Source organism: Dendrobates tinctorius, unplaced genomic scaffold (assembly GCF_039654945.1).
Source record: "Dendrobates tinctorius isolate UK_male_01 unplaced genomic scaffold, ASM3965494v1 ptg000074l, whole genome shotgun sequence".
Classification (NCBI taxonomy): Eukaryota; Metazoa; Chordata; class Amphibia; order Anura; family Dendrobatidae; genus Dendrobates; species Dendrobates tinctorius.
In genome coordinates this window covers 1,176,342-1,198,239 of record NW_027361742.1, presented here as the reverse complement: position 1 = coordinate 1,198,239, position 21,898 = coordinate 1,176,342, and the positions used below count along the sequence as shown (strand labels likewise).

At 48.1% G+C, this 21,898-nt stretch overlaps 1 protein-coding gene across 2 annotated transcripts in view; it reads right to left on the bottom strand.

Moving 5' to 3' along the window:
• LOC141096332 (uncharacterized) overlaps positions 1 to 21,898 on the bottom strand; it is a 161,956-nt gene that overhangs the window by 124,878 nt on the left and 15,180 nt on the right. For both annotated transcript variants that reach the window (XM_073582864.1, XM_073582863.1), the window contains exons 3-6: positions 21,392 to 21,652; positions 20,843 to 21,100; positions 17,584 to 17,844; positions 17,196 to 17,456 (exon numbers count right to left, since the gene is read on the bottom strand). In XM_073582864.1, coding sequence (XP_073438965.1) covers positions 17,196 to 17,456; positions 17,584 to 17,844; positions 20,843 to 21,100; positions 21,392 to 21,652 — 1,041 coding nt within the window. The remainder of the gene's footprint in view (positions 1 to 17,195; positions 17,457 to 17,583; positions 17,845 to 20,842; positions 21,101 to 21,391; positions 21,653 to 21,898) is intronic.

Below are 21,898 nucleotides of genomic sequence, written 5' to 3'. Positions count from 1 at the left end.
GCGACATCTCGCGGTAATTCGCGATGACCGCGAGACTTCGCGATCCCGCGAGAAGGGACGTCATCGCGAGCATTTTCGCAAAGGACTACTGGGAACGAGAGCGTGAAGAGAAGCGGGAAGGCTGCGCGGGACGCCGGAGGGTGAGAATAACAATATTTTTTATTTTTAAATTCTATTTTTTACAGGGATATGGTACCCAAAGCCCGGAGGACAGTCTCCTCTCCTCCGGACCATGGGTACCATCCGCAATTGTTCTGCTTACTTTCCGCATGGTGTGCACAGCCACATGCGGGAAATAAGCGGAACAATGCATTCCTATGGGTGCGGGATCGCCGCGATTCTGCAAATTAATGAGCATGCTGCGGTTTTTACCGCGAAGCGATTCCGCCGCGGTAAAAACCGCAGCATTAGCACAGCATTGCGGAATCCCATAGGAATGCATGGGATGCTTATTTTTCGCGTTTTTGCGGCAAAATCGCGTGGTTAAAACCGCCGCGGAAACGCGAAAAAAACGCCACGTGTGAACTCAGCCTAATTCAGCCTGATGAAGGGGCCGCCTGAGCCTTGAAAGCTTGCAAATATAATTTCTCTGGTTAGCCAATAAAGGTATCACTCCTTGATTACCTTTCTCATTTTGTGGGACATAAGTATTTACATCAACTTTTACCTTTAACATGTTTTTCTATAATTTTCTTTCTAATCTCCTGAGACAACTCTTTCCTCTGCTTCCTCTGGTCCATATTGAGTGTATAAAACACCATGTCACCAAACAGCACAGTGAGTATCTGTAGCCCTCTATACAGGCCCATTCACTGATTCCAAGATTGTGGACACCTGTAAAGAAGGGGGCTGGAGGGGGCACAGCTTAAAGGAAGCCCCCCATGACTGCAATGGGCGGGTAGGTTTTTGAATTTGTTTTGGCCGGGCAATAATGGTTGGCTGGGATGGGCCAGGGGAGGGGTTTGGGGTGGGGGGGGGCAGCCTGGTCAGGGAAAAGTGCGGGAAAGCCACACTTCACCAACGAATCTGAAGGAGAGAAGACCCTTACCTAAAACGCAGCAGCCAGATGGAGACCGTGGAGCAGCTGATGGCCAGACTTCAAGAGGCCGCCCGGTCCAGGAGGGGAGGATGGCTTCAAACGCAGCTTTCCACCATCCTCAGCGCAACGGACCCTCCAGGGACCAGCCGGCGAGGAAGAAGGACCAGGCCCCCCGAAAGGCTGTCGCCGGAGGTGACGCGGCGCAGCAGGCGACGGCTGCGGAGCCCCTCCAGGGACCCTGCGGGCGGCGCAGGCACTGGGGTCGCTTCCCCTCCTAGCGCCCGTCCCGGCAGGAATCCGCCCAGCCGGTCTGTGGGCGCTCATAGCCGGAGAGCGGAGGGCGGCCAGGAGCAGGAAGTGAGACCGGAAGTGACGTCACGGGCTGGAGACGACTCATCGCGGGGCCCAGCAGCGTCCGGCCGGCCCCATGGAGACGGAGCAGGCCGCGGCAGGTCTGCTGCCACACGTGGGGGACGGCAGCGGGCAGCGACAGGAAGGACGGCGCCTGGTGGAGCGGCGGCAGGTACCCCCAGTGATGCGGACTGCTCCGGGGTGCCTGGCAGTCGGGGCGCCAGATGGAGTGGCGCAACGGGCGGGCGGGGGCAGCGAGGGGACGCCCTGCTTGGCCTCACCACTGCAGGGAGAGCAGAGGGAGCAGCGGGCGGGGGCAGTGGGACGGCACCCCGCCTGGCCCCAGCACAGCGCGGACGGCAGAGAGAGCGGCGGGCGGGAGAGGGCAGTTGGAAACCGCCCGACCTGGCCCCAACACAGAATGGAGGGTGGAGAGAGCGACTGGTGCCCCCGACCGGATGCCCGGCAGTCGGCTGGAGTGTCATACGGACCGGTCAGGCTGGTCCGGGTCTAGAGAACGTCGCAGATCCCGTTCAGGCGGGAGTTCAAGGGAGCGTCGGGATTCTCCTGCTCGGGTCCCCCCTGGTGACGAGGAGGCCAGGGGCGCGGGCCTTGAGCAGCCGAGCGTGCTTCAGGAGGACGGAAGGCGTCAGGATTCTGGATATCCGGCTGGCGGGGACACAGCACCCGCGCAGCTTGGTGAGTATGGCTCTATGTCTTGTTTGTTGCCCGCAGGGGCTGTATTACATGAGATTGGAGATAGGATGGGAGATGTTAGGGAGCAGGGGGGGCGTAGGGGTCCTACCGGAGCTGAGGTGCCAGGACTCAGGGATATTTTAGATACTATGTCAAAAGTATTGCGGAGATTGGAAGGGGGGGTAATTGGAGAAGCAGCTCCATCCCCGGCGGGGGTATGGTTAGCGGGGCGTGGTTCCGTCACTCAGTCAGTAGGTGAGGCGGTTCGCACTGTGGAAGGTGACGAGGGAGCATCGGCGGGGGTATCTGTCTCGGTGCAGACGGACACAGATAAGGGGGATAAGATAAAACTGGACGATAGGGCAAAGGGGGAGGTTTATGTGTGTTTTGAGGGGCCTCTGGGTGCCCATTTGAAAAAAGAGGTGAAGGAAAAGATTTGGCGCGACGAGTATGTTGAGATATTTTCCCTGCTTCCGTTAGAAAAATTTAATCTGGAGAAGGGAAAAAAAGATGATAGTAAGAAAGAAGAGGAGGAAAAGAGGAGGTGGCGTCTGATTCCACAGACTTTTGTGAATTGGATGCAGGCATTCGCTATTTTGGCGAGTGTCATAGGTGAAAAGTCTCCGGATAATTGTTCTGGCTTGTTCTGTTATTTAGACGCTATTGGGGAGGCGCATCGTATCTACGGGGGGCAGGCGTGGCTGCGATATGACCAGCAGTTTAGACAGAGGAAGGCAGTAAGGCCAGAGATAAAGTGGGACCAGAAAGATATCGGGTTGTGGTTGAAGGTGATGGCTCCAGTGAGGTATGGGCAGTCCTTTCACGGGAGCGGGGGCGGTAGTAGTCAGCCGGCAGGTCACGGAAGTGGTGGTCAGGGAACCCAGGGAGGAAGAGAAAAGGCAGGGATGTGCTGGCAATTTAATGATGGGCAGTGCAAGTATGGGACCAACTGCAAGTTTAGGCATGCGTGCTCCCACTGTAACGGTGGCTCCCACGGGGCTTCAAAATGTTTTAAGAAGGGGAAGGGTAAGCCAAACGTGGGTGCCGGTCAAGGGGGAGAGCCCGGTGAGAGTTCAAAAGATGGCCCCCTTTCTAAATAGATACCCATCTAGGGCAGAGGCTAGTGTTCTTTGGCACGGTTTTATGGAGGGTTTTAGGATTCCGGCTCCCGGCCATGTGGTTCCGCTTTCGTTTAAAAATTTGCGGTCGGCAGTAATGCATGCGGAGGTGGTTGATGCGAAATTGAATAAGGAAGTGGAATTGGGCAGGATGGCGGGTCCGTTCCCCGCGGCTCCAGTGGCGGGTTTGGTTGTTTCCCCATTGGGGGTGATGCCAAAGAAGGAGCCGAACAAGTTTCGTTTTATTCAACATTTGTCGTACCCAAAGGGCTTGTCAGTCAATGACGGTATTGACCGAGAGTTGTGCTCAGTGGAGTATACCTCCTTTGATACGGCGGTGCATTGGGTGCGTCGTTATGGGTCAGGGGCCTTGTTGGCAAAGACGGACATCGAGTCCGCGTTTTCGGTTATTGCCGGTTCATGCAGACAGCATTCCGCTGTTGGGTTGCTTTTGGGACGGGAATTTTTACCTTGATAGGTGTTTGCCGATGGGTTGTGCAATTTCGTGTTCGTTGTTTGAGATGTTTAGTACTTTTTTGGAGTGGGTGGTAAGGGATGTCGCGGGTGTGGAATCGATCATTCACTATCTGGATGACTTTCTTTTTATTGGTCCCCCGGATTCACCGTTGTGTAGGAATGCGTTAGCAGCCATGGTTTGGACGGCAGAGCATTTTGGGGTCCCGCTTGCGTCAGAGAAGACGGAAGGGCCGAAAACCGTTATAAGTTTTTTGGGCATAATCATCGATTCGGAAAGGATGGAGTGTCGTTTGCCAGAGGACAAGTTGTCATTGTTGAAGCAGGAGGTGGATAGGATTGCGAAGTTGCATAAAGTGACTCTGAAGGAGTTGCAATCAGTGTTGGGGCGTTTGAATTTTGCCTGTAGGATCATGCCTATGGGCCGCATTTTTTCTCGTCGCTTGGCAGGTGCGACGGCAGGAGTAAAGGCTCCGCACCATTTTGTTCGTTTAAATAAAGAGCATAGGGCGGACTTGTTGGTTTGGCAGCGTTTTTTGCAGAATTACAATGGTCGGTCACTGATGCAAGAGGAGGCGTTGAGCAATTTTGATTTTGAGATTTATACGGATGCAGCGGGTGGTTCTGGTTACGGCGCCTACTGCAAAGGAAAGTGGAGCGTGGGGCGTTGGCCTCAGGCCTGGCAGTTGCTGGGCCATACAAAAAACTTGGCATTGTTGGAACTGTTTCCTATTGTGGTGGCGGTGTTCGTGTGGGGTCCTATGTTTGCGAACCGGAAAGTGCGTTTTCATTGCGACAACGCCAGTGTAGTGGCGGTGATTAATAGCTTGTCGGCCTCTTCTCCCCCAGTGATCAGATTGGTTAGAGTTTTGGTTCTTCGCTGTCTGGAGTTGAATGCAGGGATTTCAGCAGTGCATGTGCCCGGTGTTTCGAACTCAATAGCAGACTCTGTCTCGTTTTCAGTGGGGGCGTTTTCGAGAGTTGGCACCAGGAGCGGATGTCGTGGGCGTGGAATGCCCTTCTCAGCTGTGGAAGGTGATTTTGGAAGAGCGGGAAGACTAATCCGGGAATCGTTATCTCAGCAAACCTGGTCGGCATACGAATCCTCGTGGCGAGTATGGCAGCGGTGGATGGCAGAATGGGATGGGGTTGATAGCGAGGAGGATAGGATGTTGGCGGTATTGTTTTTGGTCGGGAAGGCGGCTGACAGCGGTTGGTCCGCCGCTAAGGTCAATAAATTTGTGTCAGGCTTGGCTTTCGGTTTCAAGTTACAGGGGATGACGGACGTGACGAAAAATTTTTTGGTGAGACAGGCGTTGAAAGGCTTTCGTAGGGGTAAGAAAGTTTGTGATAAACTAAGGCCTATTTCGTTTACTACGTTGGAAAGCTTAGGCAGAGTCCTGGAGGGTATTTGTACTTCAGGATTCGAGTTGATGCTGTTTAGGTTGGCTTTTTCTTTGGCCTTTTTTGGAGCAATGCGGATTGGCGAGGTGGTGTCATGCAGCAAGGTTTCACCTGGTGGGCTGCAGGCGGAAGATGTGGAATTTTGGTCAGGGGGCATCGTTTTTTGGATCCGGCGTTCGAAAACGGATCAACTGGGGAGGGGCAGAAGGGTAGTTTTGGGGCGCATTGGTCGGGCACTAATGTGCCCAAGTAGTTGTTTGGAATCATATTGGAATGTGTGGGCAGGTAGGACGGGGCCTCTTTTGTGCCATGCGGATGGCACCTATTTGTCTCGCTTCCAGTTCATTGCAGTCTTGAAGAAGGGATTGTTGGAGTTGGGCCTTCCCCAGGACAGGTTCGGGTCGCATTCTTTTAGGATCGGAGCGGCAACTGAGGTGGACGGTCTTGGTCTGGGGGCGGAGGCAATCAAGGGAATTGGCGGGTGGCAGTCGGATCGCTACTTACTATATGTTCGACGTTAACAGTGGTCGTGGCTCCGGTTAAGTAATTTGTTTTTATAATCTGTTATGTTTTTTCAGGTGGCGACCCCTTGCTTGCCTGGATATTTGGACATTCCTATGTGTATTGGGGTGCGCTGAGAGCTGATGCGAGGCCAGATGGTAGGCAGTTGGGTTTTAGGAGGGGACAGGTTCTGGTTCGGTGGTTGGGTTTTCGTGGTATGGTGTGGAGCAGGGTGTTCCCGGAATTTGCCAGGTCCGTCCGCCTGGACCGAGCCCCCGACGTTATCGTCATACATGTTGGAGGTAACGATTTGGGGGTCAGGCCGGTGAGGGACTTGATCAGGGACATACGTTCCGATTTTTTAAGATTGTGGGCATCTTTCCCTGAAGTGTTGACTGTATGGTCGGATGTTGTTCCGAGGCAAAAGTGGAGGCAGGCTAGGTCTTTAAAGGGCATTAACAGGGCAAGGGTCAAATTGAATCGGGCAGTGTCGTGGTTTGTGTCTAGGAATGGGGGTATTAGTGTCAGGCACTTTGAGTTGGAGGCAGGTGTCGGTAATTTTTGGTTGGGTGATGGGGTTCATTTAAATTCTATCGCACTGATCTGTGGGCATTGGCAATACAAGAGGGGATCGAGAGGGCCTTGGTGGTTTTGGGGCACTCACGAGCCTGAGGTGGTCAGGGCTGTTCGTGGTTGGCGGGGGGTGGGGTTCTTGGAGTTGACGGTGATTGGTCGGGGAAGGAGTTGGATGTAATATTCCCGACAGTTTAAAAATGGTATGGGGGATCTGGCTTTTTGGTTATGGGCTCTGGACGGGGTTTTTACCTCGGGAGCTCTGGTGGTGAGTCTCCCGGAACGGGAGTTACGGTGCCCTTGAGCTGGGTTGGACGGCTGGGGGTAACATGGTGGTTTAGTTTTTGGTCTTGGGCCAAAAAGGTTTTTTATAGCCAGATCTTTTAGCTCCAAGAACCCTCCCCTCATATTATTTGTATTTAATATTTGGATGTTTATTGTTAATATTTGATTGTTTGTTAATAAATTGGCCGCTGTGGCCATAATTATCCAAAGGAAAAGTGGTAGTCTGCGTTATTTTAAGAGTATGGGATACGAGGAGTCGGGGTGGTTTTTGGGAGAAGAGAGAAAAACTGGATTCGCCATATGCGGTCAAGAAGGGGGCTGGAGGGGGCACAGCCTAAAGGAAGCCCCCCATGACTGCAATGGGCGGGTAGGTTTTTGAATTTGTTTTGGCCGGGCAATAATGGTTGGCTGGGATGGGCCAGGGGAGGGGTTTGGGGTGGGGGGGGGCAGCCTGGTCAGGGAAAAGTGCGGGAAAGCCACACTTCACCAACGAATCTGAAGGAGAGAAGACCCACCCACCCTCCCTTTTTTTAGGCAGCAGGATTGAATTAAAGGTGTTTAGGGGAATTTTGTAATTAAAAAAAAAAAAGAAAAAGGAGGAAAAAGTAGCAGAGGCATTTTGAGTGTGAATTTATGCGAGGCGCTGCTTGTTGCTGTCGTCACAGTGGCTAAGGGGCGGGGGGTGGGGTTCTTGGAGTTGACGGTGATTGGTCGGGGAAGGAGTTGGATGTAATATTCCCGACAGTTTAAAAATGGTATGGGGGATCTGGCTTTTTGGTTATGGGCTCTGGACGGGGTTTTTACCTCGGGAGCTCTGGTGGTGAGTCTCCCGGAACGGGAGTTACGGTGCCCTTGAGCTGGGTTGGACGGCTGGGGGTAACATGGTGGTTTAGTTTTTGGTCTTGGGCCAAAAAGGTTTTTTATAGCCAGATCTTTTAGCTCCAAGAACCCTCCCCTTATATTATTTGTATTTAATATTTGGATGTTTATTGTTAATATTTGATTGTTTGTTAATAAATTGGCCGCTGTGGCCATAATTATCCAAAGGAAAAGTGGTAGTCTGCGTTATTTTAAGAGTATGGGATACGAGGAGTCGGGGTGGTTTTTGGGAGAAGAGAGAAAAACTGGATTCGCCATATGCGGTCATGCTAATTATTGGACACACCGTGATTTAACATGTCCCTTTTGTCACATTATTTTCATGGGTACCATCATTTCTGTCCAGGCCTATTTCATGAGTTTTATTTATTTTATTTTTTTTAATTCTTTGAAAGCAAGGTTGAAAAGCAATGTCTGACTTTCATTTGTTCATTTTCATAGATTTTTTTAGTTATAATTACTTTTGTCAGATTCAAGTTATTTCTGTGACCATTGTGGACTTTTCTGCTATTAAATGAGGGATACCAGTAATTTTGACCACGTGTGTGTATGTATGCATGTATATATATACACACACACACACTAGCTGAAGAGCCCGGCGCTGCCCGGGCATAGTAACTAACTATGGATAGTTATAACAAATTATAATTATCCTCCATCCCATAGTCCCGTGCCCATATACCCATCATACCTATCCTCCATCCCATAGTCGAGTGCCCATATACCCATCACACATCCTTCATCCCATAGTCCCATGCCCATATACCCATCATACATATTCGCCATCCCATAGTTTGAGTGCCCATATAATAATAATAATAATAAATAATACATTTTATTTCTATAGCGCCGACATATTCCGCAGCACTTTACATTTCAGAGGGGACTTGTACAGACGATAGACATTACAGCATAACAATAATCACATAGATCATAACAGATACCAAGAGGATTGAGGGCCCTGCTCGCAAGCTTACAATCTATGAGGGAAAAAGGGGAGACATGAAAGGTGGGTGGTAACAATTGCCCTGATTGTTTGGACCAGCCATAATGTTAAGTGTGTAACAATACGGACACAGAGGGCTAATAGATGCATAACGCATGTGGGAACATGATACGGTGAACCTGGTTATGGTAAAACTTTTGACTGTGCCACACAGGGATAGTTAGGTTAATGTATTGAGGCGGTAGGCCAGTCTGAATAAATTAGTTTTCAGGGCACGCTTAAAATTGTAGGGATTGGGGACTACTCGTATTGACCTGGGAAGTGCATTCCCGAGAATTGGCGCAGCACGTGTATAGTCTTGGAGATGGGAGTAGGAGGTTCTGATTATCGAGGATGCTAACCTCAGGTCATCAGCAGAACGGAGGGCACGGGTAGGGTGGTAGACTGAAACAAGGGAGGAGATGTAGGGTGGTGCTGAGCCATGTAGTGCTTTGTAGGTGAGGGCAATAAGTTTGTACTGGATTCTGGAGTGGATGGGTAGCCAGTGTAAGGACTGGCAAAAGGTAGAGGCATCGGTGTAACAATTGGCGAGGAATATGATCCTGGCTGCAGCATTCAAGACAGATTGGAGGGGGGAAAGTTTGGTAAGAGGGAGACAGATTAGAAGAGAGTTACACAGTAGTCCAGACGAGAATGAATGAGTGAAACAGTAAGAATTTTTGCAGAGTCAAAGGTAAGAAAAGGTCTAATTCTAGAAATGTTTTTGAGATGCAGATAACAAGAGCAAGCCAGTGATTGGATATGGGGGGTGAATGAAAGCTCGGAGTCAAGTATGACCCCAAGACAGCGGGCATGTTGCTGGGGAGTAATCGTGGAACCACACACGGAAATGGCAGTGTCGGGTATAGGTGCATTAGTTGAGGGAGGAAACACAAGGAGTTTAGTCTTTGACAGGTTCAGTTTCAGATATAGTGAGGACATGATGTTAGACACAGCGTTTAGACAATCGCCGGTGTTTTCTAGAAAGGCTGGCGTGATGTCAGGAGAAGCGTATAATTGGGTGTCATCAGCATAGAGATGGTACTGGAAACCAAATCTACTGATTGTTTTACCAATAGGGGCAGTGTACAAAAGAGGAGGGGGCCTAGAACCGATCCTTGAGGAACCCCAACAGTAAGGGGAAGATGAGAGGAGGAGGAGCCAGCAAAAGATACAGTAAAGGAGCGGTCAGAGAGATAAGAGGAAAACCAGGAGAGAACGGTGTCCTTGAGGCCGATGGAGCGGAGCATAGTGAGGAGGAGCTGATGATCCACCGTGTCGAAAGCTGCAGAGAGATCCAAGAGAATTAGCATGGAGTAGTGACCGTTAGATTTAGCTGTTAGTAGATCATTAGAGACTTTAGTGAGGGCAGTTTCAGTAGAGTGTAGAGAGCGGATACCGGATTGGAGAGGGTCAAGAAGAGAGTTATCAGAGAGATAGCGGATCAGATGGGAGTGGACCAGGCATTCCAGGAGTTTAGAGATGAAGGGAAGATTAGAGACAGGTCTATAGTTAGCGGCATAGTTTTGGTCGAGGGATGGTTTTTTAAGTAGTGGAAGTATGATGGCATGCTTAAATAAGGAGGGAAAGATACCAGAAGAGAGAGAGCGAGAGAGAGGTTAAATATTTTAGTTAGGTGAGGGGTGACAGCAGGGTAAAGGGACTGGAGCAGATGTGACGGAATTGGGTCACTGGTGCAAGTGGTTGGGTGAGAAGATGCAAGGAGCCTGCATACTTCTTCTGTGACTGGTTCAAACTCAGAGAGTGAGCTAGATGCAGTAAGGGAGGGAGGACAGTGCATGCTATGAGATGATTGGGAGATAATTTCCTGTCGGATACGATCAATTTTTTCTTTGAAGTAATCGGCCAGATCGTCAGCTCGAAGCTCTGTGGTTGGGGCCTGCACTCTTGGGTTGAGCAGGGAATGAAAAATGTCAGAGACGTTTCGGGTTATTGGACAGTGAGGTGATGAGGGTGTTGAAATAGGTTTGTTTGGAGAGGTGAAGGGCAGTGTTGTATGTTCTAAGCATGAACTTATAATGGATGAAATCTTCGTATAGATTGGATTTTCTCCATAGACGTTCAGCACACCTGGAGCACCGCTGCAGGAAACGTGTTTGCAGGGTGTGCCAGGGTTGTCGCTGTCTTTGTCGTGTTGTTCTATGTATAGGAGGTGCAAAATCATCCAGGGCAGTTTGAAGTGTTTCATTGTAATGCTTCAGTGCAGAATCAGGACATGAGAGGGAGGAGATAGGGGCCAATGAAGACTGCAAGTTCATCGTAAGTTTCTGGGTGTTAATGGCCTGTATGTTTCTATAAGTATGGACAGTTGGGGTGACCTGCGTGGCCTGGCAGTTCTTGATAGAGAATGAAAGAAGGTTGTGATCAGAGAGCGGGAGAGGGGAGTTTGTGAAATCATCCACTGCACAAAGCCGAGAGAAGACCAAATCGAGGGAGTTTCCGTCTTCATGCGTTGGAGAATTAGTAAGCTGCGAAAGGCCAAACGAGGAGGTTAGAGATAAAAGGTGAGTAGCAGATGGGGAGAGGGGAAGAGCAATGGGGATGTTGAAATCGCCCATGATGAGGGTAGGGATGTCACAGGAGAGAAAATGTGGAAGCTAAGTGGCAAAATGATCCAGGAACTGATGGGAGGGGACGGGGGGACGATACACTACCGCCACTCGCATGGAGAAGGGGGTGTAGAGTCTGACAGCATGGACCTCAAAAGAAGGGAAGACTAGTGAGGATACTTGAGAGATAACCTGAAAGGTACATTTTGGTGATAGAAGCAGACCAACGCCTCCACCTGCTCTTTTGTCTGATCTTGGGGTATGAGAGAAGTGTAATCCCCCATATGAAAGAGAAGCGCAGCGGTAGTGTTTGACTGCTGGATCCAGGTTTCAGTAAGAGCCAGGAGGTTAAGAGAATTAGAAAGGAAGAGGTCATGGATCAAGGAGAGTTTATTACACACTGAGTGAGAATTCCAAAGGGCACAATTAAGAGAGACAGATGGCATGCAGGGAATATTAATAAGATTAGAGGGGTTTCTGAGTATAGCAGTTGGGGGGTTAGACTTTCTATAACATGGGGGACCAGGGTTGGGAGCAAAGTCTCCTGCGACTTGGAGAAGGAGGATAGAAAGAGTGAGCAGATGGTTGAGTGATTTGTGGGAGCGTCTCTTATGTTGAATGGTGGGACAGAATGGATCTGTGCAATTTAACAATGTGAAAAGCATGTGAGTGCTATACATAGGAGAGGAAAGGAGCGAGGGGTCGATATGGATCGATTTTGGAGAGTTAATGCCAGGGCGGTGGATATGTGTGAATGCAGCGGCCAGGATATAAATTACACAAATGCATATGGTATATATTTGTTGTACTCCAAATGTACAGGGAGTAGATGTATATAAATGTCTTACCTCACACATCACACATCCTTCATCTCATAGTCCCATGCCCATATACCCATCATACATATCCTCCATCCCATAGTCGAGTGTATATACCCATCACACATCCTCCATCCAATAGTCGAGTGTATATACCCATCACACATCCTCCATCCCATAGTCCCATGCCCATATACCCATCACACATCCTCCATCCCATAGTCCCATGCCCATATACCCATCATACATATTCGCCATCCCATAGTCAAGTGCCCATATACCCATCACACATCCTTCATCTCATAGTCCCATGCCCATATACCCATCATACATATCCTCCATCCCATAGTCCCGTACCCATATACCCATCATACATATCCGCCATCCCATAGTCCCGTGCCCATATACCCATCATACATATCCTCCATCCCATAGTCCAGTGCCCATATACCCATCACACATCCTCCATCCCATAGTCAACCATTATGACATCAAAATGAGGGGGCGGGTCTTGATACACACACACTTTTTCCCCATTATGTAGATAGGGACAAAATGGTTTGGTGAACTGGAACGCGCGGGGTTAAAATTTTGCCTCACAAAATAGCCTAGGACGCTCTCAGGGTCCAGACATGTGACTGTGCCAAATTTTGTGGCTGTAGCTGCGACGGTGCGGATGCCAGTCCCGGACATACACACATACATACATACATACATACATACATACATAAATACACACACTTGAGCTTTATATATTAGATATATACATGGGTGAGATAATGACGAGGCTGAAGAGCCTAAGTATGGACATTGAGTAACCTGTGTGACCACAGGCTTAACCAGAGTGAAGCTATAATGGATGCTATACTGCAATGCTGTTTATGTTGCTTCTATGGGTTTATGAAGGAGGAATAAACCACATGGATTGTGCTATGCTTTATGAAAACCTGTGCCGGATCTGATTTATTCGCTGCCTAGCGAGTATCCCCTACTTGAATGACAGCGCTACCTCACTAAAATATATTATATATATATATATATATATATATATATATATATATATATATATATATATATATATATATATATATATATATTTTAGTATACACACACACACACACACACACATTCATTTTTATATTATATATATATATATATATATATATATATATATAAATGAATGTGTGTGTGTGTGTGTGTGTATCACTAACCAATCACGAAGCATCTTTCATTTCACCAGAGCTGTTTAAAAGAAGCTGAGCTGTGATTGGTTGCTATGAGCAACAGTTTTCCCACTCCAGAAAACACCTCAGCAGACACTGAAATGGTGTGAGAAATCTAGCATCCCTGGGAACATAAGCTCCCAGCCATTGTCTGCCACAGAAACGAGCAGAGAGCACATGACAGAAATGATTCCCCCCCTCCTGTGCCCATATACACATCACACATCCTCCATCCATAGGCACATCTTCCCTCTTAAAGGGATCATTGGTATTGAAGTTAGGGCAAATCCATCCATCACTTTGGTACTGACCCCAGGCCTCTCTTAAAGGGATCCCCGGTATGGAAGTCAGGGAAAATCCCTCAGTGCTCTAATTCTGACCCCAGGCTTCTATTAAAGAGATCATTGGTATGGAAGTTAGGGCAAATCCATCCAGCACTTTGGTTCTAACCACAAGCCTCTCTTAAAGGGATCCCCGGTATGGAAGTTAGGACAATTCCACTCAGCGTTCTGGTTCTGACACCAGGCTCTCTTAAAGGGATCCCCTGTATGGAAGTCAGGGCAATAGCCTTCAAATGCTCTGGTACTGACCCCAGGCTCTCTTAGGCTAGTTTCACACTAGCGTAATGTCCATGCAGCGCATGGCGCCGCTAAGCCCCGCCCCCTGCCGGCTCCCTGCCCGCCTCATCCGGTCATCGCCGCCTACTATCGCACATGGCCGCATGCGATCTGCGCACCCTATCTTTAGCATAGGGTGCGCAGACCGTGCGCTGGCCGTGAGCTAGTAGGATTTTAGCGTGTGATGCGCACTTTTGAAGGTGCGCCGAGAGCGCCAAAATGCAACATGGTGCGTTTGGCGCACACGGGCGCACCTTCAAAAGTGCGCAGCGCACGCTAAAATCCTACTAGCGCACGGCCAGCGCACGGTCGGCGCACCCTATGCTAAAGATAGGGTGCGCAGATCCCATGCGGCCGTGTGCGATAGTAGGCGGCGATGACCGGATCGGGCGGGGATCTGGCAGGGGGTGGGGCTTAGCGGCGCTGTGCGCTGCATGGAAAATACGCTAGTGTGAAACTAGCCTTAGGCTACTTTCACACATCCATCTTTTGTAATCCGGCCCGGTTTTTTCACATAGAATGTAATGATCGTCGCATCGTGCCGGATGGACATGTGGCGCCTCCAGTTTTTGCCGGATACGGTAAACATGCGCCGTCCGGCGTCTGCAAAAAACGTTCCCTGATACATTTTCTTGCAGCGCTGGAACGGCTTTTTAAAGAGCGCATGCCAGGACACTGAGTTTTAACCCCACAAGTGCCCGGTGAATGCAAAATTCTCTCTCTCGTCCCCCGGTTCATCTCTCTCTTTCTCTCTCTCTCTTTCTCAGCCCCCGGTTCAGCATACCTTTCTGCGGCTGGCTCCTTTAAATCCGGCCAAAGCCGTATCAGGAGACGCATGTAAATCCGGTGCCAGCGCTGCTGACCGGATCCGACAGTACGGCTTTTCACCGCACGGCGCCGGAGACAAAACACCGGATGTGTGAAAGTAGCCTTAAAGGGATCTCCTGTATGGAAGTTAGGGCAAATCCCTCATCGCTCTGAATCTGACCCCAGGATTCTATTAAAAGGATCATTGGTATGGAAGTCAGGGCAAATCCACTCAGTGCTCTGGTTCTGATCCCAGGCTCTCTTAAAGGGATCCCCGGTATGGAAGTGAGGGCAAATCCACTCTGCGCTTTGGTACAGACCCCAGGCCTCTTTTAAAGGGATCTCCGGTATGGAAGTTAGGGTAAATCCCTCAGCGCTCTGATTCTCATCCCAGGCTTCTATTAAAGGGATCCCAGGTATGGAAGTTAGGGCCATTCCACTCAGCGCTCTGGTTCTGACCCCAGGCTGATGGGATGATGTGGGATATTAGGGGGAGTAGTCCGGTGGCTCTGGCTGACGGGATGATGTGGGATATTAGGGGTAGTAGTCCGGCGGCTGTGATGGGATGATGTGGGATATTAGTAGTCTGGTGGCTCTGGCTGACGGGATGATGTTGGATATTAGGGGTAGTAGTCCGGCGGCTGTGATGGGATGATGTGGGATATTATGACTAGTTGTCCGGTGGCTCTGGCTGACGGGATGACGTGGGATATTAGGGGTAGTAGTCCGGTGGCTTGACGGGATGATGTGGGATATTAGTAGTCCGGTGGCTATGGCTGACGGGGCGATGTGGGATATTAGGGGTAGTAGTCCGGTGGCTCTGGCTGATGGGATGATGTGGGATATTAGGGGTAGTAGTCCGGTGGCTATGGTTGACGGGATGATGTGGGATATTAGTAGTCCGGTGGCTATGGCTGACGGGGCGATGTGGGATATTAGGGGTAATAGTCCGGTGGCTCTGGCTGATGGGATGATGTGGGATATTAGGGGTAGTAGTCCGGCGGCTTTGATGGGATGTTGTGGGATATTAGGACTAGTTGTCCCGTGGCTGTGGCTGACGGGATGACGTGGGATATTAGGGGTAGTAGTCCGTGGCTCTGGCTGACGGGATGATGTGGGATATTAGGGGTAGTAGTCCAGTGGCTATGGTTGACGGGATGATGTGGGATATTAGTAGTCCGGTGGCTCTGGCTGACGGAACGATGTGGGATATTAGGGGTAGTAGTCCGGTGGCTCTGGCTGATGGGATGATGTGGGATATTAGGGGTAGTAGTCCGGCGGCTTTGATGGGATGTTGTGGGATATTAGGACTAGTTGTCCCGTGGCTGTGGCTGACGGGATGACGTGGGATATTAGGGGTAGTAGTCCGGTGGCTTTGACGGGATGATGTGGGATATTAGTAGTCTGGTGGCTCTGGCTGACGGGATGATATGGGATATTAGGGGTAGTAGTCCGTGGCTCTGGCTGACGGGATGATGTGGGATATTAGGGGTAGTAGTCCGGCGGCTGTGACAGGATGATGTGGGATATTAGGGGTAGTAGTCCGGTGGCTATGGTTGACGGAATGATGATGTGGGATATTAGTAGTCCAGAGGCTCTGGCTGACGGGAAGATGTGGGATATTAGGGGTAGTAGTCCAGTGGCTCTGGCTGACGGGAAGATGTGGGATATTATAGTGAATGTGGTTATGCGGAGTGGGCGGGGCTATACACTCAGCTTTATATATATATATAGATATAATCATTATAATTTGTTATAACTAACCGTAGTTAGTTACTATGCCCGGGCAGCGCCGGGCTCTTCAGCTAGTATATATACAGTACATATATATAAAAATTTATACACACACACCGCAGGACAGGCGTGATCCAAGGAAATATCTGAAGGTTGTATCTAGGGTCAGGAATGAATTTTTTTTTTTTTCATTTAGATGGTTTGGTCCATTGAATTTTAGTCAGTCCATAATGAATATAGCTTTATAGCTTTTTTATATGGTCTCTACCAAGCTGGACCTAAGAGTTACTGTGATCATTCTTTAATTTTTTAAAAGGCTTGTAACTTTTTAATTTCAATATTTTGCTATTCCAGTAAAGCATAAAACAATATAAGTTGTAATGTGATAATGTCAGCTCCTGCCTCAAGTTATTTTACAAGTGCTAAGGGGTTCAATCTCGAAAGGGCAACCATTATTACAGTATATGTGTCCTAAACAAGATACTACCTGAAAAAGACCTGAAGATTGGGACACAGATGCAGAATACAGGGGACACAAGGTTCTGGTATCAAAGTAAAAACATACTAGAGAGGTGCTGTTCACAGTGGTTCAACAAGCATTTTTGGGACCCCAGGACAAAACCTAGCAGGAAGGAAGTAGGTCTCAATCAGCAATAGCCATTAATAGCAGATGGTACACTAACCTCATGCATTTTATGCTGAGCTGGAGAGATTTGTATCTAATTTATTAAAAGTCGCAGTCTTCATAAATGTGACACATATTGAACCTTCCAACAACCACTTCTTTACCTCTCCCCAGCAATTCTGTGAGCTTTTGTGACTGCTAGGTCAATACTACATTTCTTTCACAACTACTCACAGCCGCATACATACAGACATGGATGCCACCAACACACTATGCAACCATGGTACTGTTTCAGACCATCAGGTTGGTCTACACTATTCGAGTCCAAGAGTATGTAGAAAAGGGTACCATCTGTGTAAGGAAACCATGTAGTTGCAATGTGGAACATCAATAATGCAGTAACACAACATTAATAGTATTTCCTGACAGAGAGACCCACATGCAGGATCACTAATTATTGTCAGTTCTATGGCATTTGCATATTTCTTATTATTACCTTTGGTAAATGTCTTCTCCTCTAGGCTGACATTAGCCAGAAAATCATTGAATACCGTGACAGTAACACTGTACGTCTCCCCACAGTGAAGTCCTCCGATGCTGCAGATGGTGTTTGTTGTGTTGCACATGTAATTTCTTCCCTCTGATGATCTCACATTGGCCGTATAATGTACAGCCCCTGGGGCAGCCAACCACTGCAGCGAAACCTCATCAGAGTTACAGGGGGAAAATATAGACATATTTTGTGGGGCACAAGGACCTAAGAAGAAAGAACCTTTTAGATAATACTATCTCAGATATACTGTTCATGTCATATTTTACATCTAGTTTGTAAGGACGACCTACATAAGATTTATCAGCAAAATATACAATATAAAGTATCTTACATGTCTCCAGCACACCCACGCTCTTTTCTACACTGCTACAGATGTCGTTCTGAGCCATCATTACTACAGTGTATTCTCCACCACAGGGGACACTTCTCAGCCAGCATGACGTGGCCTGACTGCTACAGTTGTACCTTTCTCCAACTGATCCATTCAATGAGGAAATATAATTTAATGCTCCTTGAGAATTACTCCAGGAAATCAGCGCTGAATTACTAATGCAGTCCAGGGCTGTGTTCACATTCATTGGGATACAAGGAGCTGAGGATTGCAAAATAAAGAGAAAAGTGAATAAATTTACAGTGCAACTAAACTTTTGAACATTTTTAGATATGTTATAGTTCTTTGTTATTTGTATTAATTATGGTTATAAAAACCCCACCAAGTACCCTGATCTTTTCGGGAAACGATCACAGTGATGTATGACCAATAAAAAATTCTACACGTCCATACACCACTCTGAATAGAACTAGAAGTGGGAAACAGAGCGCACAATAGGGTGATTCCCTATGGAGGGAGAGTAGGAGAATGCTGGTTGTGCTCACCTGGTGGTGGTGTGACAGGCACAACTCCTATGTAGGCATGAAGAAAAACAGCTGCGGCCGCCCTGTGGCTGGTGGATAAATCCTCCAGGAGATATTGAATCCAGTTGGGTGAACATTTACTGTAAGTGAGCTGAACTACTTAAGTAAATCAGAAACAATGATGCCGGTAAGGGTTTTCATTCACAACGAGTTTAAACACCGCATCGGCGTCTTTATCAAGTTAGAAAAACAAACGTCGTAGAGAAACGCGTTGCAGTTAAAATCCTTATTCTCATCATCACTTCTGAAGAATTGATATACTCCAGCATCTCAGCCCATCTACGTGACCATCCAACTGCATCCGTACACTACTCTGTTCATACTCTAGGATAAACGTGAGTGCTGCTTCTTGGTTTGAGTGATCAGTTGGGGCAGGAGACCTCATCAACTACTGATCAAAAAGGAAGATAACAAAAAAAAATGTTTTAAAAAAGTTTGATAGATCCACATGATACAGAATGGGGTATTGGTGATGGTCCTTGGAGTAATTTTTTTGTGTTCTATAAAATGAAAGCGTAAAAAGATTATTAGTGTTAAAAGCTCTATAATGAAAGGTCAAAGGGAGATGGTTACAGCTAAAGTGAAGGCTCCCATAGAGATTAAAGAGCTGTCAGCTGAATGATCATTCAGCCAACTTATATTTCGCATGATTCCCCCTTACACAGAAATGAATGGTTCGGCTAAGTGCTCGTGTTCTCTGTGAGAGATCCACTGCCAGAGTGGAGATCAAGACGATCAACTGCTGAAATTCAACAGGCCGGATCCTTCTCTCTGACATCATCATTGGACTAAAGTCCCACAGACACATTAGATTGTCACCAGACCTTGCTAATATCGGTGGGTTCAGCTGACTTTAGACTAATGTGTATGGGGTCCTTTAGTTATCTCATATAACCATTTGTTACCAGAGAGGTATGCAGAAATGTGTGGCGCCCCTGAGGCTCCGTCACCACAGAGGTACTGCACCTTCTCCTAAGGTGTAGTGCCCCACCGCCTAGGTAAGTTTGGAACTCCTTTCCACACTCCAACACCTGCATCCCACACACAGGATAGTTCAGTAGGTCCACCTAGCAGCTTCAGGCTGGGGTAGCAGAGCACCCTTCGTGGAACCCTGCTTCTTAACACAAGAGAGATGTGCTGGGAGGTGGGTGGAGTTAGTATAAAAGAGGGGGAAAGTGAAGACGTGTAGGTCAGTCAGACGGGAGGTCAGGCGAGAGAAGTTCAGTTCTGAAGTTAGTTTTGAGTTCAGTTTGAGTTCAGTTTAGAAAGAGTGCTGCAGCTGCCTCAGTGATCTGAGCCAGCTGGCACAGGAAAGAGAAGAGAAGGAGAAAGACGTAGACCTGCAACCTAAGCTTCCATAAGAGAGAGAAGGAACAGCGCGGAACGAAGGAGTAGGAGAACAGAGAGGAGTTGTGGGTTAGAAGAGGAACCCTGCCTATAGGTTCTCAGCGCAAGGCCGGGGCCCGGTCCCCGAGGTTGTATGGACACTTATGGTTCTGCAGCAGACACCAGTGGAGTAGTTGGCTGTAAATGCACTACTCCTATCAAAGACTTGGGACACAATAGCAACTGGATAGAGAGCCAGGACTTCTGAGAAGGAAGTCCCCGATAGAGGCTACAGCTGTCTGTCATACAAGTAAGGTTCTAGGAACATCTGACAGGAGGAATTCCAGAGAACTTCGGTACTGGAGTTCTTCACACTAAAAGGCGCAATAGAGGAGTCGTTCAGGAAAGGCACATGTTGGCGGAGTGTTGGAGAGGAGAACCCTGACTTGCCCGGGAGGTTGATTGAGTCTCTACCCCGGAGGACACGGCACGGAGGCAGGCACCAGTGGGTACCACGAACTGTGAGTAAAGCGTTGAAACTACAAGCCCTGGTGTCCTCCATTCATTTGTTGCTAACACCTCCAGCACCGCTACATCTGGGTAACAGCATCTATACCATTATGTGCCTCTCCTCGTCCATTGCACCTACACTGCCCTGGGACTACAGCTCCACCTGTGGGGAGCTATACCATCTTTGCTGCACCACACCATCAGTCCCAGCGGATCTGCATGCAGCGTTGGCTTACCATCTCCCTTGCCAAACACCACGGGTGGCGTCATGAACTATTCAAATAAACTTTAACACCATTAACATCACCACCATTGATATTGGGCGCCCAGGGCCACGGACCGGGCCACTGCTGCTGTGACACCTTCCCCCTGACACCGGCCCGGTACCGAGTACCCCGCTGCCCTGGGTGTGAGGGGGCGACCCAAATGCACAACCGAAAAAACAGCACATTAAACCTTTATGTGAATATGGTTAGAAGGATACTCTAGGTTTTATTCCAGGACAGGTTTTTCAGTAATGGAGTAGAAAACTAAAGCACCCCAATACACATTAGACTAATAGGTGAGGTTTCTTTAGCACACAGTCTCTGACTGGAAAATGTTGGCTGATCATATGGACACTCTACCCATCTTCTAATGGTTCTATCAGGCAGAGCGACACTACAAAGAACAGGTTATCTCACGCCAGATCTATGAACAGCATTTGAGGAATCAAAACCACAAGGAATTCAAGCTATTCGGGAGGCAAATAGGGATCATACCCAGTACCTACATAGATCTAATTTACTCTAATGATCAGAAAGCATTATTCTATGCAGTACTTGGGATTCTAGATTTACCAGTCTGAGCAGTCACATATGTGCTCATTGGTCCACTACAGCGGCTGTTGGTGGCTGACACGGATGCCACAAATTCACTTCCACATGGCAGGTTATAGAAAGTGCAGTTGGCCTGTTCAGATGCACAAGTCATGTTCCCACTAGGCGTTGTTAAAAAGGAGGTGAAGATGTCAGAGCGGTTATTCTCCTTCCAGGTGATGACTAGAGCGTTTGTGGCACAGTCCGTCTCTGCATGGACATGCTCCGGTGCACAGGGGGCTGCAGAAAGATATGGCGGCTATGAAGTCAAATGACACCTGCACTTACAAATGTTCCAGAAAAAACAGTAAAGGGAAAAACATAATATTACAAGTCCTAAAATGAACATGAAACTATGTAGCTTTAGGCTATCATAATAACTATAAGAAATGGGAAAAAAAACATCAGGCAAAGATTGGGTTACAAGATAGAAAATATATAGTAAATCAGATGAATGTATAATGTATATGACTCAGGTCAGCTTATAAGTGACCTTCTCCCATACAATTCAGGGACACTTCCAGAAGATACCTGTGATCAGTTCCACGTCCGGGCTGCTTTCACCCCGACACTGGTCATTATATGCTGTTACGCCGACAGTGTAGGTGACGCCACAGCTCAGACCGGTGATATTACAGTCAGTAGATGTGGTATGACAGGTGTGCACCTCGCCATCTGATGTGGTCACCAGGGCAGTATAATTAATAGACCCCGGAGTGCTGCCCCATGATATAGCAGCAACGTTTGTCTGGCAGTCAACAACGACAGAAACATTCTGAGGCACACAGGGTCCTGGAGAAAAAAGAAGAATTACTAGTAATTATACATTACAACATAGTAATATATCAATGTCATCATTATCCACAAAGAGTAATACATCACGCACAGTACAGCAACATTATACTCATCCCACTAAGTGACTAAGGCTATGTTCCCATGTTGAATATTTGGTGAGTTTTTTATGTTTCCTGCACCATTTCTGTACATGTCAGCTAAAATTAGGTCACTTGCCTTTTGTTAGGGGGCATTTTTACATGT